This window comes from Anopheles maculipalpis, chromosome 2RL (assembly GCF_943734695.1).
Source record: "Anopheles maculipalpis chromosome 2RL, idAnoMacuDA_375_x, whole genome shotgun sequence".
Taxonomy (NCBI): domain Eukaryota; kingdom Metazoa; phylum Arthropoda; class Insecta; order Diptera; family Culicidae; genus Anopheles; species Anopheles maculipalpis.
This window is the reverse complement of record NC_064871.1, coordinates 46,683,380-46,703,583: the sequence shown is the minus strand read 5'-3', so window position 1 is coordinate 46,703,583 and position 20,204 is coordinate 46,683,380. Positions and strand designations below refer to the sequence as shown.

The 20,204-nt window shown below is 42.1% G+C and overlaps 3 protein-coding genes across 4 annotated transcripts in view; 2 read left to right on the top strand and 1 right to left on the bottom strand.

Annotated features, from left to right (window-relative positions):
• The window catches only part of LOC126557138 (protein Skeletor, isoforms B/C-like), a 41,967-nt gene extending 38,258 nt beyond the window's left edge, over positions 1–3,709 (bottom strand). The window contains exon 1 of one of the 2 annotated variants that reach the window (XM_050212812.1): positions 3,409–3,709. In XM_050212812.1, coding sequence (XP_050068769.1) covers positions 3,409–3,709 — 301 coding nt within the window. The remainder of the gene's footprint in view (positions 1–3,408) is intronic. The other variant, XM_050212813.1, reaches the window with a different exon arrangement.
• LOC126559496 (ribosomal protein 63, mitochondrial) overlaps positions 1–20,204 on the top strand; it is a 278,118-nt gene that overhangs the window by 246,829 nt on the left and 11,085 nt on the right. The gene's annotated exons all lie outside the window — the stretch shown is intronic.
• Positions 12,736–18,975, top strand: LOC126557430 (shootin-1-like). Its single transcript, XM_050213205.1, has 6 exons — positions 12,736–13,027; positions 13,114–13,517; positions 13,591–13,703; positions 13,780–13,942; positions 14,509–15,031; positions 18,611–18,975. The coding sequence occupies exons 1-6, from the start codon at positions 12,736–12,738 to the stop codon at positions 18,973–18,975; spliced, it is 1,860 nt and encodes a 619-aa protein (XP_050069162.1).

Here is a 20,204-nt window from a genome sequence, read left to right as displayed (position 1 = left end):
ACTCTAAGGCCTAACGTGAACTTCATTTTTTGTTTGCTGTCCGGCGGAGGTGGTAAAAAGTGAAAGGAACTCGATCATCTTCCACAGCAAAAGCTTGAGTGGTTAGAGTGGTTGACGCAATCCGCTAAGCATCGCCACGGAGACGAGTCGAATCGTCGTGCTGAGCGAAAAAAGCGCTTTACAGAAAGAGTTTTTGGTGGTTTTGAGGTTAGGGAGCTGAAAATAGAATCATTCGTGGTACTGTGTGCAGGTGACGCACGAGACACCTGCGAAGATCACCATCTTGGTGGTGGGATAAGTTTCAAGGAGAATGGAAAGGAAGTAGCACAATAAAGATCCTTGAGAATATTGCATGAAAAAATATGATGCACTGTACAATTAATAATTAGATTGTTGTACTACACAGGGTGTTGGACAATTGAAAAAGGTCACCTTAAGAACAGTGGCCGAGGTGGTAGCACATGGAAGGACCAAGCATTTGAAATGAGGTGTAACCATTCCAACTTTAATAAACTTGAGCAATATCTGTTTACTCGATGACTAATGTGACTGACGATAGTGTGGCCTGAGCACTTAAACCTATCCAAAACTTTAACTAAGAGCAACGGAAAAAGCAATTCATTTTTAAAATATTGTATTTTGTTTTATTTGTGCTGTATAATAGTCTTCAGAATGGAAGAATTTAAAAATCAATACCCTCCATTAACAACAGCTTTCCTGCGAAAACACATGACTGTGGTCAAGAGACACTAAACGTGGCAACAGACAAAATGTACGATATGCAATAACGTCAACTGATAGGCAAAGTCAACTGATGACAATAACGGGTTGATACTTTGAGAAAAATCATGCACCGAAATTGACGCCGTTTGAGACAATGAGAACTTAAAATCTGAGGACACCAACACCAACGGACTATTGAACTCTTGAATTTATCATTTGTAATTAGAAGTAGGAAGGAGGATACCGAAACGGAAAATCTGTCACTGACCAGATCTTCACCATGCGGCAAATCTTGGAGAAGATGGCTGAACAGCAGTTGAAGTCGTATCATCTCTTCATAGATATCAAGGCCATTCATAGATATATATGATAGCATAGCCAGGGTAAAACTCTACGAGGCCATGAGCTCTTTTGGAATCCCGGCCGAGGTGAATGGTGGATGGAAAACTCTCAGGGTCCTTTGCTACCACCAATAGCCTGCGTCAGGGAGATGGGATCGCCTGTCTCCTATTCAACTTGGCACTAGAGAGAGCCATTCGTGACTCGGAGATGGAGACTTCGGGAACCATCTTCTATAAGTCAACCCAGATCCTGGCATACGCTGGTGATATGGACATCATTGGTCTGCGGCTCTCCCAGGTAGCAGAGGCCTACCAAAGGATCGAGCAGACGGCAGAAAACCTCGGGTTGCAGATTAATGAGGCAAGGACCAAATTGGCACCATCAGCGGTCCTACTAAGAAATCCGGAACTACGTGGGGGTGATGTACGGAAGTCCTCCAAAACTTCACCTAACCCTTGTCCAAAGTCACCACCGAAAACAGCATAAAGACGGAGTTGCGCCCTAGGTTGCTGGCGGCCAGCCGGTCATTCTACAGCCTGAGGACACATCTCATCTCAAAAATCCTGTCGCGACGGTCGAAGCTGGGACTGTATCGTACCTTTTTAGTCTCAGTACTCACATACGCCTCTGAGACATGGAACCTGTACAAAGCAGATGAAGCCCTCTTAGCCGCTTTCGAATGGAAGATGCACAGAAGGATCGTTGGCCCCGTATGTGTGGAAAGACAATGGAAAAGCCGCTATAACGACGAGCTGTACGAACTGTATCAACGTCCTCACCGTCGTACAGCGAATTAGGCTCGCAAGGCTCCGTTGGGCTGGCCATGTTATACGCATGGCACCGGACGACAAAGCTCAGAAAGTCCTTTTCCACACGAACAGAGGAGTCGTGGTAGACCCATATTGAGGTGGGAGGATGGCGTAAAATCATGAGGTGGAATAACGGCGCGGGACCGTGAACGGTTCCGGACTCTGCTGCGGCAGGACATTCCTACTTCCTCACTTCAGCTATAGCAGAGTTTAGAGCTGGCTGTAATATTACATGTTTATCTCGTACAACGGACTAGTTTTATCGATATATGTATTGTGTATGTCAATTCATCGATAAAATTAAAGTAATAAAGTAATCAAATAAAGTTTACAAGAGGATTCTTTAGAATGAATATAAATATAGTAATTATATTATTATTGTGTTACAATAAAATATCCAACTCAAATTTCAAAACATGTTACAAAACTTAGAAATAATAAAAAAAAATTTAAGTCGCTGCAACGAAACAAAGTTGTTTCCTTTGCAATTTTTAGAAAATAGTACCATAAATCACCGTCACGACGTTGTCACTTTAAAGATTTTCCCAGAAGTTTTTTTATTCAAAAATTTGCTTAAATGATCATTACAAAAATATACTCAAAATAGTTTTTATCGCCTAGCACCCATAACCAACCAATCGATTACGGGATGGGATCGTAAATATTGAAAAACATTTCCCAGGCACGGCAGAGTGTCCTTGTTCTAGCCTTCTCCATCAAAACAATCTCCTCTGAACTTCAAGCAGGTCAAACTGATTGAGGATGAATATAGCCATAAGTAATAGGGTTCTAAACTTTACTATGGGTTTTGGTATTAAAATTTACGATCACTTAAAGCCCGACACACTAACTACAAGGGGAGTAGCTTTGCGCACGGCATGTCATAAATTCCTTCGGCGCTTTTGTGTGTTAATTCTCCATTCTAGCCAGCACGGCAGAAGGGTGTTCAGTCTATGGAACAACAACTGCAAAAAATAAGAAGCAAAAGTATAAATTTGCCAAGTGAGATGTAGTTGTGGAACGTTTTTCTTTTTGCATTCAATGCCCTTCTAACGTCTCCATCACAGAGTTGGAGCTGTATTCAACGCACAAAGCCGGCTAGTCCTCACCGCACGATTATGCTGTTTGGCGCTATTGTTTTGTGTGTGTGTGTTTGGTAGGGTAAAATTATGCTCCCATCATGTAGAAAAGCGAGTTTGCTCAGGCTTTATTAATCAGGCACCCGTGGCTGTTGGATCGCACATTAAAACCCTATCAAGCGTGCCCTTTGCTTGTTGCATAATTGTAGCTTACGCCATTCTTACGCCACGGGGAACGTTGATGGGCACAATCGGAATACAATGGGCACACTGTTGTTTCCATTTAGCCGGTTCCGAATAGATAAAATTATACAACAGACAAACAGTCTTACAATCGTCCGAGAATTGTGTTGTAATTATGTTGTCGTAGAAAACCTTGCAATGAATCCCAAAAAAAGCTGTCAATAAGACATCCCAACGTGACAAAACACAGGAAGAACTGTAAATCGACTTACCTTCGACGGTGTGTAGCAGCACCAACACTAGTCCTACGAGAAGCGACGTATCCCTGGCACACGACCCTGACCATGGCCAATGCCTGTTGGTCATCATCCCCTTTCGATGATCCGGCAAATAACAGCGAGCCTGCTCTTCCCCCTCCCGTTCTCCATTCTCCATCTCCTCCACCGACTCCAAGCTCACCGAGGACAGTCTGGGAGTCCTTTTGTGCTGCACACTGCTCTCACTTACGTTTGCTGCAGGATCACCATCATCACGGTTGCGTCGCGGTTTTTCGCGTACCAAAATGGCGGCCATCCTTTTCCGGGATCGTTCCGGTTTCGCGCTCCGCACCCGACTCGGGATGGCGGGTGAGCTTTTTCGCACGCGGGTTTCCACTTTTCCAAAATGGCGGTCAATCCTTGGGCGGAACGTGCGCCCGCTTACTGTTGCTGGCGAAGGTTTCGGTGCGGAGCTACTATCCGATCCGAACGTTCTCGAAATCGGGTTTTTGTCGAAGTTGATGCAACTGGGCATGCACTTTTGTACGTGAAAAGCAAGGATACAATCATAAAAAATGATAAGAAGGCAGGGAAATTATAGAACTGATAAAAAGAAAGAGAATAATCAAAAACTATAATTGCAACGCTGTTCTATGGCAGGCGTTTTGAGTAGCTTTATCCACGCCTAAGGATATTCCTCACAGTGAGAACATTTCACCGAACCACACTTCATCTTGGTAGCTGATAGTTGTCGCGAGTTTTCTTCCACACAAACAATATTCGATGTTAAAATTTGTGCTGCTTTCGCTGCTTGCAACCAAAGGACGACAAAGCGGCTGTCTCACTATATCACAGAATATTATTTCTTCCGCTCTTCTAAAATTACCACCAAAACGACCTCCTAGTGAGATTTGGGGCGCACTTTTTTCTTTTTTTTTCCACCACAGTTATTTTGCTCTCACAGCAACTCACAATGCAACACACACTGATGAATCAAACGGTCGCAAACGATGAACAAACTTAACAGCCGCACCCTTTGTCAGAAACAGGGAAACAATCAGTCAAAAAACAATTAAACTGATAAGCAAACTAAGCAATACAAAACAACTAAATAAAACGGGAAAACTAAAGCCTTATCTTCCACTTCCCAGGCGTAAAATCCTTTTCGCTTCACGCTGCCCGATCCATGATGGGCTCCTTTGCACTTGCCGTGGCGCAAACTGGGTGGCCACTGGCATTGAAAACTCTGACCGCTGTATGGTGTGCTTTCTGATGAATCTGGGCACGGGTTTCTTTTCCAGGATATCTGGATCCCAGATGGAGCCGGTGAAGGAGAATCAGGTTTGCAGCACAACGAGGAGTGTGTGTGTTGTTACGGTTGTAGTTGACTTTTCTTCACCATTTCTAGTGGTCTGGTAAAAAATCAGGTGGAAAATTTGATTTCACACTCATTTGGCTCGTCGTAAAATATTGGAGAAACATCAGTTAACGCACAAAAATGGCCGAATTGGCTTTTGCCTTATTCTCACACGCTCGCACCAGCACACAATTACACACGCGTACGCGGCGCGTTCCAACAGGCAGGGCGAGGAAGAGAAGCAGCGATTGGGGTAGGGGTGAAGGGGGGGGAGTGGTCTATGGTCTAAACTTTTGTACAACGAATAGTGCTGCTACCCTACAAAACGTACGCTTTGCTGAGGATCTGCTTGGTGGCCGTGTCCGTCCGCCAGGGATTTTCGTCTCGGACTAGTTGTGGTGTGTTTGCGTTCGCGCACAGCAAGCAACCGCGCGGAATCGCCGTCACCGTCTGGGAGCCGAAAGATGCAACAAAAAAAAACACACACACACACACAACGGAAAAAGCACCACCCAACCAACCCAGCCTCCCTCCTGCTCGGAACAGCCAAGCGAAGAAGAAGACAAAAAGGCAACGACAAAAGCTTGGTTCGGGTTGCTTCGACCGAATACATTCCCCATTCACCATCAGCAAAGGCGGTGGGTTTCCATTCTGTTGCGAATCACCGAAAGGGAAAGCTGATTGGTTTTGCTCTCGCCCTTACACTTCGCTCTCTCGTGCGATTTACTACTCTCTTTCTCTCTGTGTTTCGTTTCAGGCTGGGATGGGAAAGTGATTCCCGTGCACTGGAGGGTTAGATGATGTAAAGAGGGGGGAGGGAAGAGTAGGGGGACGGAGGGGTTGAAACTTGGAATGGATGCCAAAGGGCCTCGTGGAGCCCTGGGAAGATCGGGGAAACTGGGGTGGATTGAATGGGACATGCGTACTGCGTGGAATAGACAGTATGTGTGTGCACATTGGGGGAACATTAGTAGCCAACGTGTTGTTCGCTGTGCTCTGGGGGAGCCTTTCGTCCATGGCAGCCATATTCGCGTTTGGTCGGTAGATTGGTGTGTCTGTGTGCGTGCATATTTGGCGATGGAAAGGATGCCTTTGCTATTGGTTACATCCATTACAGTAGCGGACAATTTATTACAATTAACAAGTTTGCTTCTATTATTTATTTTTAATACAATGAGTTTAAACTGTTTGTAATTCTTAGCATAGCTGTGGTTAGAAGGGAAAATTCTACATAGAAAAAAAAAATTACTGGTGAATTTAATTTTAAACATGCAACCCAGAGGCTTAGGCTCAAGGCTTAAGTGGGCTCGAGGTGAGGGCCTCAACAAAAACCCTTTTCAAACCCAATGTTAAAGAGGACCTATGAACGAGGAGCTTCCTTGGACATAAAAGTCGAAGCTCAATCGACGGCAAAACTACTAGAAGGCTACTACTCTATTGATATATAGGTCCAAAGGTCAGTGAAGCTACTAAAATGAACATTTTTTTCAGATAATGAAACCTCAAAGACGTTGAGGACAGATTGTATTGAAAGAGTTAGTTAAACAGAAAACTATTTTATTCTATAGGAATTTTATCGTCTGTTCCTATTATTTGTACCAAACTGTAGAAATTCTTTAGCAATCTTTAGCATCTAGCTTTGTGGAGCATATTTTATGGCTCTTTCTCTTGCGTGCGAGCTTGACGCAACACCGAGACACACTGTTGAATCTCGCATCATTCGGATATTTAGTGAGAAAGCATTACGGAAAGTTTGCACCAATTCTGCCCATTTCAGTCAGCACCATCAGATACATTGTAAATTCACTTGCTGCAAGGTAATCCAGTCAGTTCATTCACTTCCAGCGCTTTTAAAACCGAACATTAGATGCATATTGTTGAATCTGATATTTGTACAAGCCCTACGCTTAATGGTTTCCTTTAAAGAAACAAAATGAGATAGTTAAATAAGTGAATGTAATTTTCTCGTTGAATGTTCATTCAAAAAATGAAACAAAGTGATGTGAAGTGTGGTCAAAATTGTGCTCACTGTCGGACTGAGGCCACCATTCTAGAGACAATTTCATAAAATGGTTTCAATCAAAAGTTTTGCAACTCCGATGAGAGAATCTAGCATTGGCGAACTTGTTGTACGCATGTCGGAGGATATCTTTCCATTCCGGAGACACACGATTTTGTCCATCTGTGTAAGTGTGGTGGGAGGTAAAGAAAGAAGAGAAGGGGAAAACTTTTGTGGTTTTGGGGGAATTCTTGTGTAGGTGATCAATTTGTACGAATTTAGCTGCAGGCACAACTATTCCGCCCCAAGTAGCCTAATTTAAATGAAGAATAGCAAATAATAAATGGGGTTATTGATATTTAAAAATTTCCAATAAACCTCACGGTGTGTTGGAATGTCTTATCATGCAAATTCCATCAGTTTTAAATGAGCAATCCGGTGCATGCGCATAAGAAACCAGACGTAATGTATGTTCATATTAAGTTGTTTAATATGTCAACAATTACCTTGAAATGTAATTAAAGCTATAAATAAACGTTCTATTGGTTACAAATCATCACACACTTGGTAAGCCCTTGAACATACTAACACAACAAGAGATTAGACACAAACAAGGTTTACCTTACATACCATCGTTGAAGTCACCGCTATCGGTCAGTTAGCGGAGAATAGTTACAACCAGGATAGAGAGAGTGAGAGATAATGTGTGTAGCGATAAATTTAACGACAATTGAACGCTGCAAGCACGCACTTGCTGTATCGCAGTTATGCAATGGGAATTAGCATTGCGGTGTACATGCTGTTCGCATAAAAATTCAATACGCTCGCATACAAAAAAAAAAATTAATCAAGCTTACACAATTTCTTTCCGAGCTCCTAAAAATAGGATGACTCAATGCCTTATCTACTTTATAAATCATTTTTTTCCTCAAATAAAAAAATGATTGAAAAAAAAAATGAAAAATTCAGTTTTAAAGACGTTATATTACTAAATTTATATGAAAGAACCATAGCTTTTTATTTATACCAAATATAACGGCTCTTTTTCATAAGGTAAAAAAACTTATTTAATAAAGTTATTTATCAACTTCCATTCAAATGCAATTCGTTAAAAAAATGCTTTTAATAAAATGCAATGCAGCATTGCAATGCTGAAAGCTTCATTCCATGGTTGAATTTCAAAAATAGCGAAGACAGCAACCAATTCGAAACACAATGCGTTCCAAAACAGTACGACACGCACAGATTGCGTACTATTTTATATTTTTGGGGACAGTAACTACGCATAAAAATCGTTGAAGTCATATTAATGAATCAAAAAGTGGTTTTAAACAATAAAGGAAAGAATGCGTCAAAATAATTTATTGCAAAAAAGCTCAAATACGAACAAGCATCTCACAATTAAACACTTTCGAACATAGTCCAGTTGACATTTCGAATAAAGAAAAGAAAAACAAAACAAAACTGTTTGAAACTTTATTTGTTGGTCCATTCGCTTCATTGCATTCCAGTTATTAAAGTGGTTCCGTATGAAAAGTATTTGTCTTTGTGTTAAACTAAACTGTACTTTATAAAGTTGTGACTATTCAAAGGTGATACACGTTAACGTGCAGCCGCGCGCGGCTTGTTCTTGAATAAACAACAGAAAAACAGGTTTCCAACAACAGGCGGTAAGCTGCGCGAGTGTTGATCATTTTAGTCCTCTTCCATTCTCATTGTCTTTCGTGTGCTCCATGCCATCGGATTTGTTGTACCCCACATCATTCAGCGAACGGTGAATAAAGAAGCAACATTAATGCTGGATCACCCAGAAGGGAATACAGAACGGCACATGTGTAATCGACTGTATTTCGATGTAAACAATCCGCTCAAATAGTGTTGCAAAGTGTTAAAATTACAGTTGTTTAAAGTTTTCCATACTCACATGGTGTTATGCGTCTCGAAAAACTACATATAAGTACTACGGTTTGGCTATTCGACTAGAGAAAGGAAACAACACCACGCACATAAAACAAGCCAACAGGTGAGAGAAAAAGAGGGATGTTTGCAGCTAAATACCCGAGGCGATGCTGTGTATTTCTATTGTTGTGCCATTATTGTTTCGTGTGTACGTGTACGCTGATGTTGGGTGCAGGTGACGCATCGCAGAGAGCAAAGGGTAGCATGAATGGTACTTGCCGTTTTGCATTTGTTTGTACGCGAGAGGTGAAACGAGAGTTCGCTGGCCACGTTCTTCGCCTACTTTAACCCTCCCAAAAGAAAGGGCTTGTGCTGGTAAAGTTCGCGTGCACAGTGCGACTGTATTTGTGCTGTGAAACAAAGTGCACAATATGCACTAGAAAAAAAAGCTACCCAAACTCGTTTTCAATTTCATCTGTGTCAAGTGCAGATAAACACAACAAACAAGGTAAATGATAAGGGACAGGTGTGTGCGAACTCCACCAAGAAACCAAGATACGGGACAGTCAAAATGAAGTGCAAGCTGTGCGGTGTTGTGTGTATTCCCGAACCGATGGTGCGCAAGAAAAACGGGAGAAAGTTCTTTAAATATTTTTGCAAACATTAAATCGCGTCCGGATCAGTTTTGACCCTTCTGTTTCGCATGCCGTTTCGCTTGTCGGGGCCCTTCTAACCGAGAGCAGCCCATCATAGTTGGTTCCTTTCACTTTGGGAGGTTTCTGTTTTGGGATGGATAGGTTTAAAAAAGCAGCTACGGTTCGATTGCATACACACTTGTTCGATCGGATCGTGAAGAAAGGTAAAAAGTACATTTTGATCGCGAGGATCATGTTTCACCTTTATCAGCGTCTTCTAGATGTGCTAGCAAGGTATTGTGGACCAGAGAAAAGTAGATCCATGTTGCTTGGCAACCGCACATCTCACGTTGCTGTGTTGTTTTGCATACAATAGTTCATTTGAAGAATTTATGAATGGCAGAAAGGGGGAAAAATGCTTACATTTGCCACTTCCGGCAACCTATAGGCAAAGACATGGCAAAGACATTTCTCTGCTTATCTACTCTATTTATGTTTCTTGGCACACAGACGGAGGGAAAGATAAAATAAATCAAACCCCAGGCCAGTAGTTGCATTTTCAGAACCTCGTTGTAGATCCTTATATGTACATTGCGCAGATTAAACGCATTTGTTGTGCCGTGGGTTTTGTTGCAAAGGTGTATAAGTTGATAGTGTCAAGAACAAACGACCGAACGACCGGGCCTCTAGGATCATTAAACGAAACCACGTAACGATCGGGTTTGGGGCTGTTTCTTGTATCAGCACAGGATACACTGCTAGCAACAGAAGGCGAGATCATGCAATGCAAATGATCGTGCGCCATTTGATGGTGGGCCGGCAACTTGACGTGTGGGTTGAAGCAACCCCTCGGACCACAAATCGATCCACATTCGGTCATTGAATAATTGAGCAGTTCAAGCTTACGTTCAAGCTCTCACGGTTCCTAAAATATGACGCCCAACTGAGAACTGACCACCCCAGTACGTTGGTTGACGCACTTTAGTGTTTCGTCGCGTACAAAACAGCCGTTGACATTAAATTCCTGCTGGGGAGGGGGACACCATTTACGTTTGAAATGTTTGATTTTGGTGCTGGCTTCCGTCTCACTAACGGTGGTAGTTGATGGTTCTCCAGCTGGTATTGGCATTCGAAACGGCGGGATAGAGCGGTGACTTCATCACAAACAGTCTGCGAACCACAGAAGAAACACCACGTGAATAAAAGTGTAATCTGAGCTTGATTCGCGGTAGTATCTTATCAGTAATTTAATCATTTGTTTTGATTTTTGTTTCTATTGCTCAATGCAACGGCCTGAAGGTCGTCGGATGCATTGATTCACATAAAAAGCATCGTTACTCATTCGATATTGATTTCTGATCAGTTCCTGTTGATCTAGAGTGGCCGTAAATGCGTGTGCAGTTAGTGTTAAAGTTTCTTTCGACGGTTTCTTGGAGCTATCATGAAGGGAATGTTAGCTTTCAAATAATTCCCAATTCTTTCCACTGTATGCGAAGCTTACTATCTATTGACGAATGAGTTAAATAAAGCAAACCATAAACAGTTTCTTACGCTAAAATGTTGCGGTATAGTATAACTGATTTACTCATGGATAAGAAGGCCTCCTAAAACCGACAGATACAAACGGCAAAGCGGTTAAACGTGTTTTAAGTTATATAAGATAAAATCTGTTGCTTAGTACAGTCTACCAAGTTGTCTATCTGGAATGACTGTACAAAATTGGAAAAAAAAAAATTTGACAGATTTGTAAATCATTATACTACTCAGTTTACCGTTCAGCTTGCGAAAATCCGAGATTCTGCGCTGTATTGTTTATTTCGTCCATGGCCATGATTTTTTTTATGTTTTTCGAACTTTAGAAATTTGTGGTATATTTTATTTATTATTAAGTACGACGGTCGCCGTATTATCATATTTTTGGTACTTACAGGCTTATATGATACAGGCTATGGAAGCCATCGTTCCAAACCACAGTCTCAACTTCCCTTCCCTCCTCTTACCTATTCTAAGTCACATTGGCATAAGTAAGAGGATTCCCCTCCTAGGTTTGTTAGCAAACTACATCATCCACATTGTTGGAAACAACAATGCTGTGATTGATGAAAATATCCTTAAATGTTCTTTGTAAAACCTGTACGTGAAAAAATGTGAAGAATGGGATGTTTTGATAGAGAAGTATAGAAAAAGAATCATGAAAGTTTAAGAAAATCGTTCCCATCCAAAATCATACAGAATAGTGTTTGGATTTAAAAATTACTTGGCTATTCATATTGATATTATTGGCACTATGTTTAGAGCTATAAAAGAGCAACATTTCACTCTACTTTGCCGAAAAAAAGATAGTTTTTGTATTATAATTTTGTCGATTGAAATCATGCAAACAACTGTGTTAGGTTTTTTAAAGTGTCATTAGCTATACACTCAATAATACGTACCGGAGAACGATCCCAATGGGATTTGATACTAGTCCTGTCGCGTTATAGTCTGCATCTATCCCTACACAATTGAGAGTGTCTAATCAGCTTGTCGGATCACTCGACACAACATGTGTATGCGAAATATTCACTCATTTATCAAAAACTTTCTTGCCCTTGTTGCATAGATATGTTTGTAGACCCATGATTAAATGAAGAGAATCACTCGAGTATCGAATTTATAAACCTTGTTAGACAAGAACGTGTTCGGGCTGCTAGTCGGCTCATTTTTTGTAAGAGTCGAAGGACGTTTGAGTGGCTTTCATGCAACCAGATGCGGATGACACAAGGTTTGGTGCGTTTACTGCAATCGGTGGCTGCAATTTGTCAAGTCGCATAATTTTAACCCTGGGAGGAGAAGGAGTGGATTTATGTAAAATACTTTGTTTAGATGCTTTTGCTAAACTTAACCACCGCTTATGAATCAAAGAAATATTGATACCGAGTTGGTTATTATGGCAATTTTGTCAATAGGGGATACAAAATATCGAAGTAAATGTATTAAATGTGCTGTTCGTCACATGGCAAGACTGGGGATCAAATCCCACATATAGCTTTTTTCCGTAGTCAGAACTAGCTGTTTAAATACGTGAAATCTCGTAAACCGTCTTATGACCGGCATGACCGTGCAGGTGTTTGGCCGATAGGAAGAAAAAGGCAAGAAATTACGGCTAACGTTGCTTTTAACGATACCACACTAAGCAGTACATTTCCTCAGAACAGTTAAAGTAGTATCTTTGTTTCATTTTACGTGGCAAGATACATAGGAGTGTGTTCCTAGGGATTTACCTTCCTATTTTTAAACCCCTTTCTTATCAGTAGACGGCAGTTAATAATTGAATTTGTTTGTGATTTGTCTGATTTATTGTTGTGCGTTCATTTTAATTTCCATCACTGCAGGTGTTTTAGGTCGTTTAGCAAAAGAACCCTCACCCCGGTCGGAAGTGGACATTTCACTCTAAGAAGAAAAAAAAAACGATGGACACCTCGCAATCATCATCTCCCTCGAAACGTAGCAGCATTCCAATACCGAAAAGGAAAACTTCGCTACATCTGTACATTGCCGGCACGGGCGGTTCATCGTCCAATTCATCGTCCAACGTCGGTTCGGCTTCGGCTTCGATAAACGACGATGAACCTTCGTTCACGCGCAGCATGCTCGGTTCATTCGTGCAGGCTGAATCACCACCCGGCGGTGGAAGCGGTACACCGGTCGAGTACGTGCAGTTAAAGGAAACCCATAATCGGTTGATGGAAAAGTGTGAACAGTGTAAGTCTTAAGGCAAAACTTGCATTGGGCAATCCTCGGAACGTTATTGTTGAAGTTATATTGATTCAAAATTATTCTTCTTTCAGTGTTGAAACGAAATGTCCAGTTGGAAAAGTCGAACGAACAGCTCAACCACAATGTAAAACAACTTGTGGGCGATCTGGAAAATTCGCAACGAGTGCTTACGGACTTTACGGAGAAAAATCGACGCCTTAGGCGCAAACTGTCCGAAATCATTCCAACTCCAGCGCCGGGTGAAGAAAGCGTCACCCTCGACGCAGCCGAGAGTGATGATGAGGAACAGTCTCCCTCCACCGCTCAAGTGCTTCCTGGTGCAAGTGGTGTAGCAGGAGCACAGACAGAATCTAGCGGGAAAGGCACGGAAGTGGACAGTCTGCTGAACGAGATGGAAAAGCTCAAGTCCTATCTGAACAACGTCGAGTTACAGCTGTACGAGGCGAACGAGAAAATCTCCGAATTGTTGGAAAATGTAAGCACACATGATTGTTGGAATTGTTGGAAAACTATTGCTTAATCTATGTTACTGTGCTCTACCCTTTTAGAAACAACAATATGAGGAAACGAATCGTAAGCTGCGGGAGGAAAATGCTGAGCTGAACAAGGTGGCAAGGCTTATGTCACGAAACATGCTAGAATCAATCGATACTAGCAAAAGGTAAGGAATGGTTGTGGGAGTGTTTCCCCCTGAATGATTTTTAAGTAACGATAGGTGATTTCCTTTTTTTTGTAAGGCTCGAAAATACATTCATTAAGGTGCAACGTGAGCGTGACCAGCTGGTCCGTCAAAATCGGGATTCGGTCGACTCGAAAACGAGCACCAATGAAGAAATTCAAAAGATGCGCTCCGAAATTGAGCTACAGCGGAAAACATATGAAGCACAGTTCATCGAATATGTAAGTACATTCAATTAACGAAACAATATGTTTTGTACAAACGTGCCGTCTTGCAACAGTTGTTTTTTGGCTATGTTTTAACACACTTTAAACCGGTGATTGGATTCTAAAAACCTGATACTGTATTAAATTTCAACAGGCTTCAAATACATTGTTAGTGTATTTCTTATTTACAAGCTTACCAGTAATTGGCCAGTTTTACCTTGTAAATCGTAGCATAAGTTTGATCCTAATTTTTTCACTAGTGTACTTATAGGATGAGCTTTCCAAAAAAATGCTTTTGATTAACTTTGGCTGAAACTTTCCAAAGTCTACTAAGGCAACTAATGTCGAAATTTTAATTTCAATGTTCGAAATTCAAAGTAGGCATGGAAGAAATTTTAAAATATTTGCTCCCGAAATTCCCGACCGTTCCTTAAGTTCATACATAGCTCCACAATAATCTAGTTGTCGCGTTATATGGCGGATGTGTATATGTGTATGTGTGTGTTTATCCGGAAAGGCATTTTCTCGTTTTGCGATGCTTATCGCGATTACCTACTTCCATGTCCGGTCCGGCACTGCAGAAAAGTCTCATGAGCGAAGAGCACGAGCGTAAAACGAACGATCAGATTGTTGCCCTTGAACTGGAAGTCGAAAGCCTTCGGCACCAGCTGGATGAAGCACTGGAGCGGGCCGAGCAGGCCGAAGAGGAGGTGCAATCGTTGCGCCAGCAGCTCCGTGTCAGCCGGGTTCGAGAGTGGCAAAGTTCCAAAGCTGGTGCCGCGAACATCCTTGGAATTTCCGAAACTCTGGACAGTGACGTTCCGTTGGTGTCTTTGCTGAACAGTTGCAGTATGGCCGAACATTCTCCGGCCGGTTCGTCGTCCTGCGGTCCCACCGTACCACCGGCACCCGCACTTCCACCTCCTCCTCCTCCACCACCACCAGCTCCACCACTGCCAGCTAACATTTTCGCTAACAGCAAGCACCTAACCTCCCCTGGAACGGCAGGCTGTGACCGGGCGCTTGGCTTAAGCGAGGCGATATCGCAGCAGAAATTAAATCACGTAGCAATAACGAATGTAAATAGTCCGCACCAGGCAACAGGTAGGTTTTATCGATCGAACCATCATCATGCACGCAGTTTTGGGTTGTGTTCTGGTGTGCTGCTCCGTAGTGCGGTGCAGTGTGTTTCCATTATTGTGTAGAATATTTTAATTCCATCATGCTTTTGCTGTGCGTTTATGCTTATGTTTGTTGTTTGCTTAAATTATTTGCTGTTTTGTAACAAATTTTCGCAGCTTTGGCGGGTTCGATGAGAGCCAAGCAAAAACTCTGCGCTTCTGTTACCGTTCTTTACATTCTGGTAATACCCGAACAGTAGTGCTACGAGTGATTTCTAAGATATTGCGTACGGTAATCCGTGTTGTAGTCGGCTTTTTCCCTTAAACTCCTCTTGCTCTACTTAGTAGCAATTCACTCTTCAAAAGTACAGCGAGTATTCCGCATATACTGCTTCCCGATTAATATTTACCATAAGGACACGCACACACATACAAGCGCATTCAGAACCAGGACCAGGACAATAAACCGGAAAGATGGGTAACGAGTACGATACCGTAGGAAGTGTGGCATGTAAGGAAATGGTAAAAGCCAAACCACGACAAGTTGTTGCTAGTTTCACTCTTCCTATGCCATCCAACCAACCCTATCTTTATCATTGCCGTCCGGTTGGCAAGCTTAACATTTTTCTCGCATCGGCCGCTTCTACTTCATGCATCGTGTTTTATCTAGGCTGGGAATTTTTGTTCCCCATGTATGTATTTTTTTGTTAGCATAATATCGATAGCGAAGTTTATTTTTAAGGATGAATACGGAATGGATGAATGAGTAATAGAATGGATTTTTTTTAATAGATTTGTCATTAGTTTTAAATTTGTCGTACAGATATTAACATTGCCCCTTTTCAATAGTGTTTACATGCTTTGGTTTGATGGACTAATTTTATTGTTTGGCAATAATATGCTGTGAGAGACTGTTTGGGATGGTTCGGTGGCGATACCGATGCGGTTCAACGATAGAAGCGGATATTCAATATTTCGGCTGTAGTTTCTCTCCGTACGTAGGACTGACTATTTAGCTACTGGTCATAATCAAGTCTAGAGAAGCCTGGCAGGAAATTGTTTCCTGCCAGGCTTTCCTTTCGACAACCTTTCGAAATTGTTGAGCGAAAAAACAATCAGAAGATAAATTGTCGCAAATGGTGCATCTTATCATGTTGAATTCAAATTTTACCCCGTCCATAAACCTATACGACCCACAAAAATGACTTGGTTTGACGATCCTCTAACGTCACGCCGGCCATCGAAAGGATTACTAATCTTATTGATACAACGTAGTTGGATAGTCAAACCTCACTACGGGGGAACAGTCCACATAGGATTTGACCCCGAACTGGACCGCCATTCTTGTATAAAATATTCAATTATTGTTTGTGAAAATTGAAATCCTAGAAAGGAAACTACCATCGTTCTTACAATTATTCCAATAGCGCACAGTATGCCTCACAACTGTGGCATCCGCATCAATGAATCTCTTGTACCGAACATATTTATGTTCGGTACAAGAGATCACCTTCTTCGTTCCCTGCACTTCTTCGTCTTCTTGGCTTAATGACCTTATAGGTCACGCCGGTCATCGAATGGTTTCCTACACTTGCCGATACCACGTAGTTGGACAGTCAGTCCTCACTACAAGGGGATGGTCCTGATAAGATTTGAATCCAGGTCTTGTTGTGTGAAGACCGTCGCTTCTATCGCCTACACCACCGTCCCTACTTACAGCAATTATTGAGTGCACTTTTACGATGACGCAATATCACAGCAGAGGTATTCGAACTAGGATCATCACATTGAATTCAATAATTAAAAATACAATAAACTAACATAACAACAAGCATAAGCTATAAACGCAAAAAAACCAATCCGTTACTTAATGCTTGCTTTCCATCGGAAGAATTGTTTCGCCACCAAACCGTTCGATTTGCAAATTGATCTATAATCATATTTGTAACGCAAACCCAATCAATTACCTTAGCCGTACCGAAGACTGTGTACGTGTGTTTTTTTTTTTGCTGTTGTTCTGTATCTATACTTCGCTTCCGATACAACGATAGCATAGCATGGCACAGTATGGCAGTCGACCCTCTCGTGCTTCCAGCGTTTTCCCTGAACGATAATGGTACGAAAGGCAAACCACCACACCGGGTATCGGCTGTTGCTGACACAATACAGCCATTTCGCTAGAGCCTGCTATCCTTTGGGAGATGCTTGTGCCCACCGTAGGTCGTATCCGGCCAGAGTGGGGACGATGGCATATGGAAAGTTCTGCTAATAGAATGCTTTCCAGAAGCGCTTTAAAGAGCCGAGTCGAGTTTGGCTCTATGTCGCGTGCCGCTGCCTACCGTTCTGGTAGGTGCTGTATTGATGACACACACACACACACACACACACACACACACACACACACACACACACACACACACACACACACACACACACACACACACACACACACACACACACACACACACACACACACACGCCGGACGTAAAAGGTCAGACACGTAATGGTTAAAGGTTGAATGGTTTATCATGAAGAACGGCCAAATAGAAACCCTGACAACTCAATAGACATCAAGAAAGCGGTATAAATCCTGACCGGAAGTGGACGTGAAGAGACACTTTAAATGCGGGAACTCATCTTCGTTTGGAACATTACAACGGAAACACGCGCGTCCGACCCATCCAATGCACAAATAATGTAGTTGATAATGTTGTCGTTTCACTAGCAAATAATGCACAAAACAAAACTAACACGTGTGAAAGAAATCTATTAATTGCATTAACTTTGGCTCACTCACCGCTCACCCTTTCGGTGTATTTTAATCCTATGCCATTTAATGGAAACTTTGCAACATTCATTCAATTAACTCTCGCCGTGGTTTTATGCTTTTCTACACTTTGATGAGGTATTTTCCGTTTTGGTGTGGGGATGCTTTTAACAAACAACACAACCTCAACCACAACAACACAACCGAATGAGGTGAACTCGTGCGACGCACTTTTGCACCGTAAAACACCTGTTGCACAATGTATATATCAGTGACCGACGGTATACTGTTTCCCTTCATCCGCAACAAACTGGTAGAACCGACCGGTAGTATCGTTTCGTTGAAGGCTCAAACAGGACTGTGTTTATTGTTGTTTGCCAAAGCGAAACACATGTTTCATTTTGCGCCACATCAGAAGGTCCTCGTCCTTTGGAGGAAGAGTGTTCATTTCTGTTTTCGGGTGCGATGAATTTGTCGAATGAATTTCCCTGTTCTGGATGTTTTGGATATTTGGTTTGGTTTCTTTTTTTTGTATATTTTGTAGTGGAATTCTTCTTCATCCTTCTAACAAACTGAAACTCTTCAGGTCCTAAACTATCTCGTCTTGTCCAGCTCTACAGCTTCTTTCACTCCATCCGTACAATATACTATCTCGAGGTTCACACTCGATTGCTGGCTTCCGTTTTACTGATTTCGGTCGAATTTAATCCAAAACTGCAATTACACGAATTTTGATTGAATTGTTTGTTTCATTTTTCTCCCCCTTTTGCTCACGCTTCACGTCCATCCCACAGGTCTAGATTCGGTGATTGCTGATATCAAAAGTGGCAAGGTGACGCTAAGGCGAAGGCGTCCACCCAATCCACCGAACCATTCCGCCGACGATGAGGCAACCGGTACCAGTAGCAGTATTAGAGACAGTGAGCAGGAGTACAACCGAATGATTGCACGTAACCCGGGGCTGAAGGAGATGTATGACATAATGGCGCGCATGAAACGGGCCAACCGGAAATCGAAAATTATTTACGAATCAGAACTGGTTGGACGGGGAGGAGACAGTCCCACCGTCCCACAGCAGGACACAACCGACGGTGGGGATCGTGTGGTACTAACCCCACGGTCACACACACGTATGGTTATGGATGTAGTCGATTTATGAGTTGATGTTGTGCAAGGAAAGAATTTTAGCATTTTGATTTTTTAACTGCCTATAACCACGAGTTACGTACGCTAATCATAAGAAAGAGTATTGTTTATATTAAGTGTATGAAACGTATGTTCACCACAAGTTAGCAAAATTTTCGATCGATATTTACACGCTAATCGTTCTTGCGATAAAAAAAAAATACGGAGTGCTATAAAACTAAATGTATGTTTAAGAGATAATATTGTTTCATTTAACTGTTGAGTTTTCTCACGTTTTTCAAAGAAAGAAAAGGAAGTATAATGGCATCATGTGTTGAAACCATTATTTGCAAGTCTTTGTTGCATGGTGAAGTGCAGAAAAAAGAAGAAATGCCCCAGTTTTAGTCCAGACATAAAATTTTGCCTGTGAACTAGGTTTCTTATGCTTTGCTTTGTTCGGCTCCGGCTAACGCGCAATGATGGTTCTTATTTAAGAATTTCTTCACAATGTGCTCGCACCGGGTGGTAAAGATCATCTAATAGGATCTTCTTTCTTGCTTATGAAAGAAGGAGAAAGTGAAACAGTGACAAAAAACGACTCATAATCGAGCGCATCACAACAAGTGACTCGTAAGCGATGAAATGGTTTAAAATAATAAATAAGTGGCGTAGACAGACTGCGCATAACACTGCCGGAGATAGGGAAAACAAGGAAACTGTAGCAAGAACATTCATATCGGGCCTGAAGGGAAAAAGGATAAGTTAGAATAGTTTGCATGTGAAATTCCTTGACACTTTCTCCCGCTTTCTCCTACACATTTGACTTTAGAAAAAAACGACATTTTTTTGCACTTAAGCATATGCTCCCGATTGCTTCCATCCCTGCTTCTATCACATTTTGCAAATTGTGACCACAAAACATTGGGCTTGGGCATGTTACTACAGCGCTAGACAATTGCATCAGAACATCGCCGCAGCTAATGTGTAAAAAATGCAAACCATTCTTACAGCATACGGGTGAAACGTAACATACAACTGGGGCACGTTCGATTGCCTCGAATTGAAGAAGGACAACAAAAAAAAAAAAAACCACAGTCACACCTCGCCACCTATGGCCCCATCGGTCTCGTCGATCGTTGTGCACCACGAGTTAGTTTTTCCAGCAGCTTAACCTGACCTAACCTTTCATCGTTCTGCTTTGCTTTGGGTTTTCGTTTTTCACCGCGTACGGCAAACGAGAACCGATGAAGAAGAACAGGATTA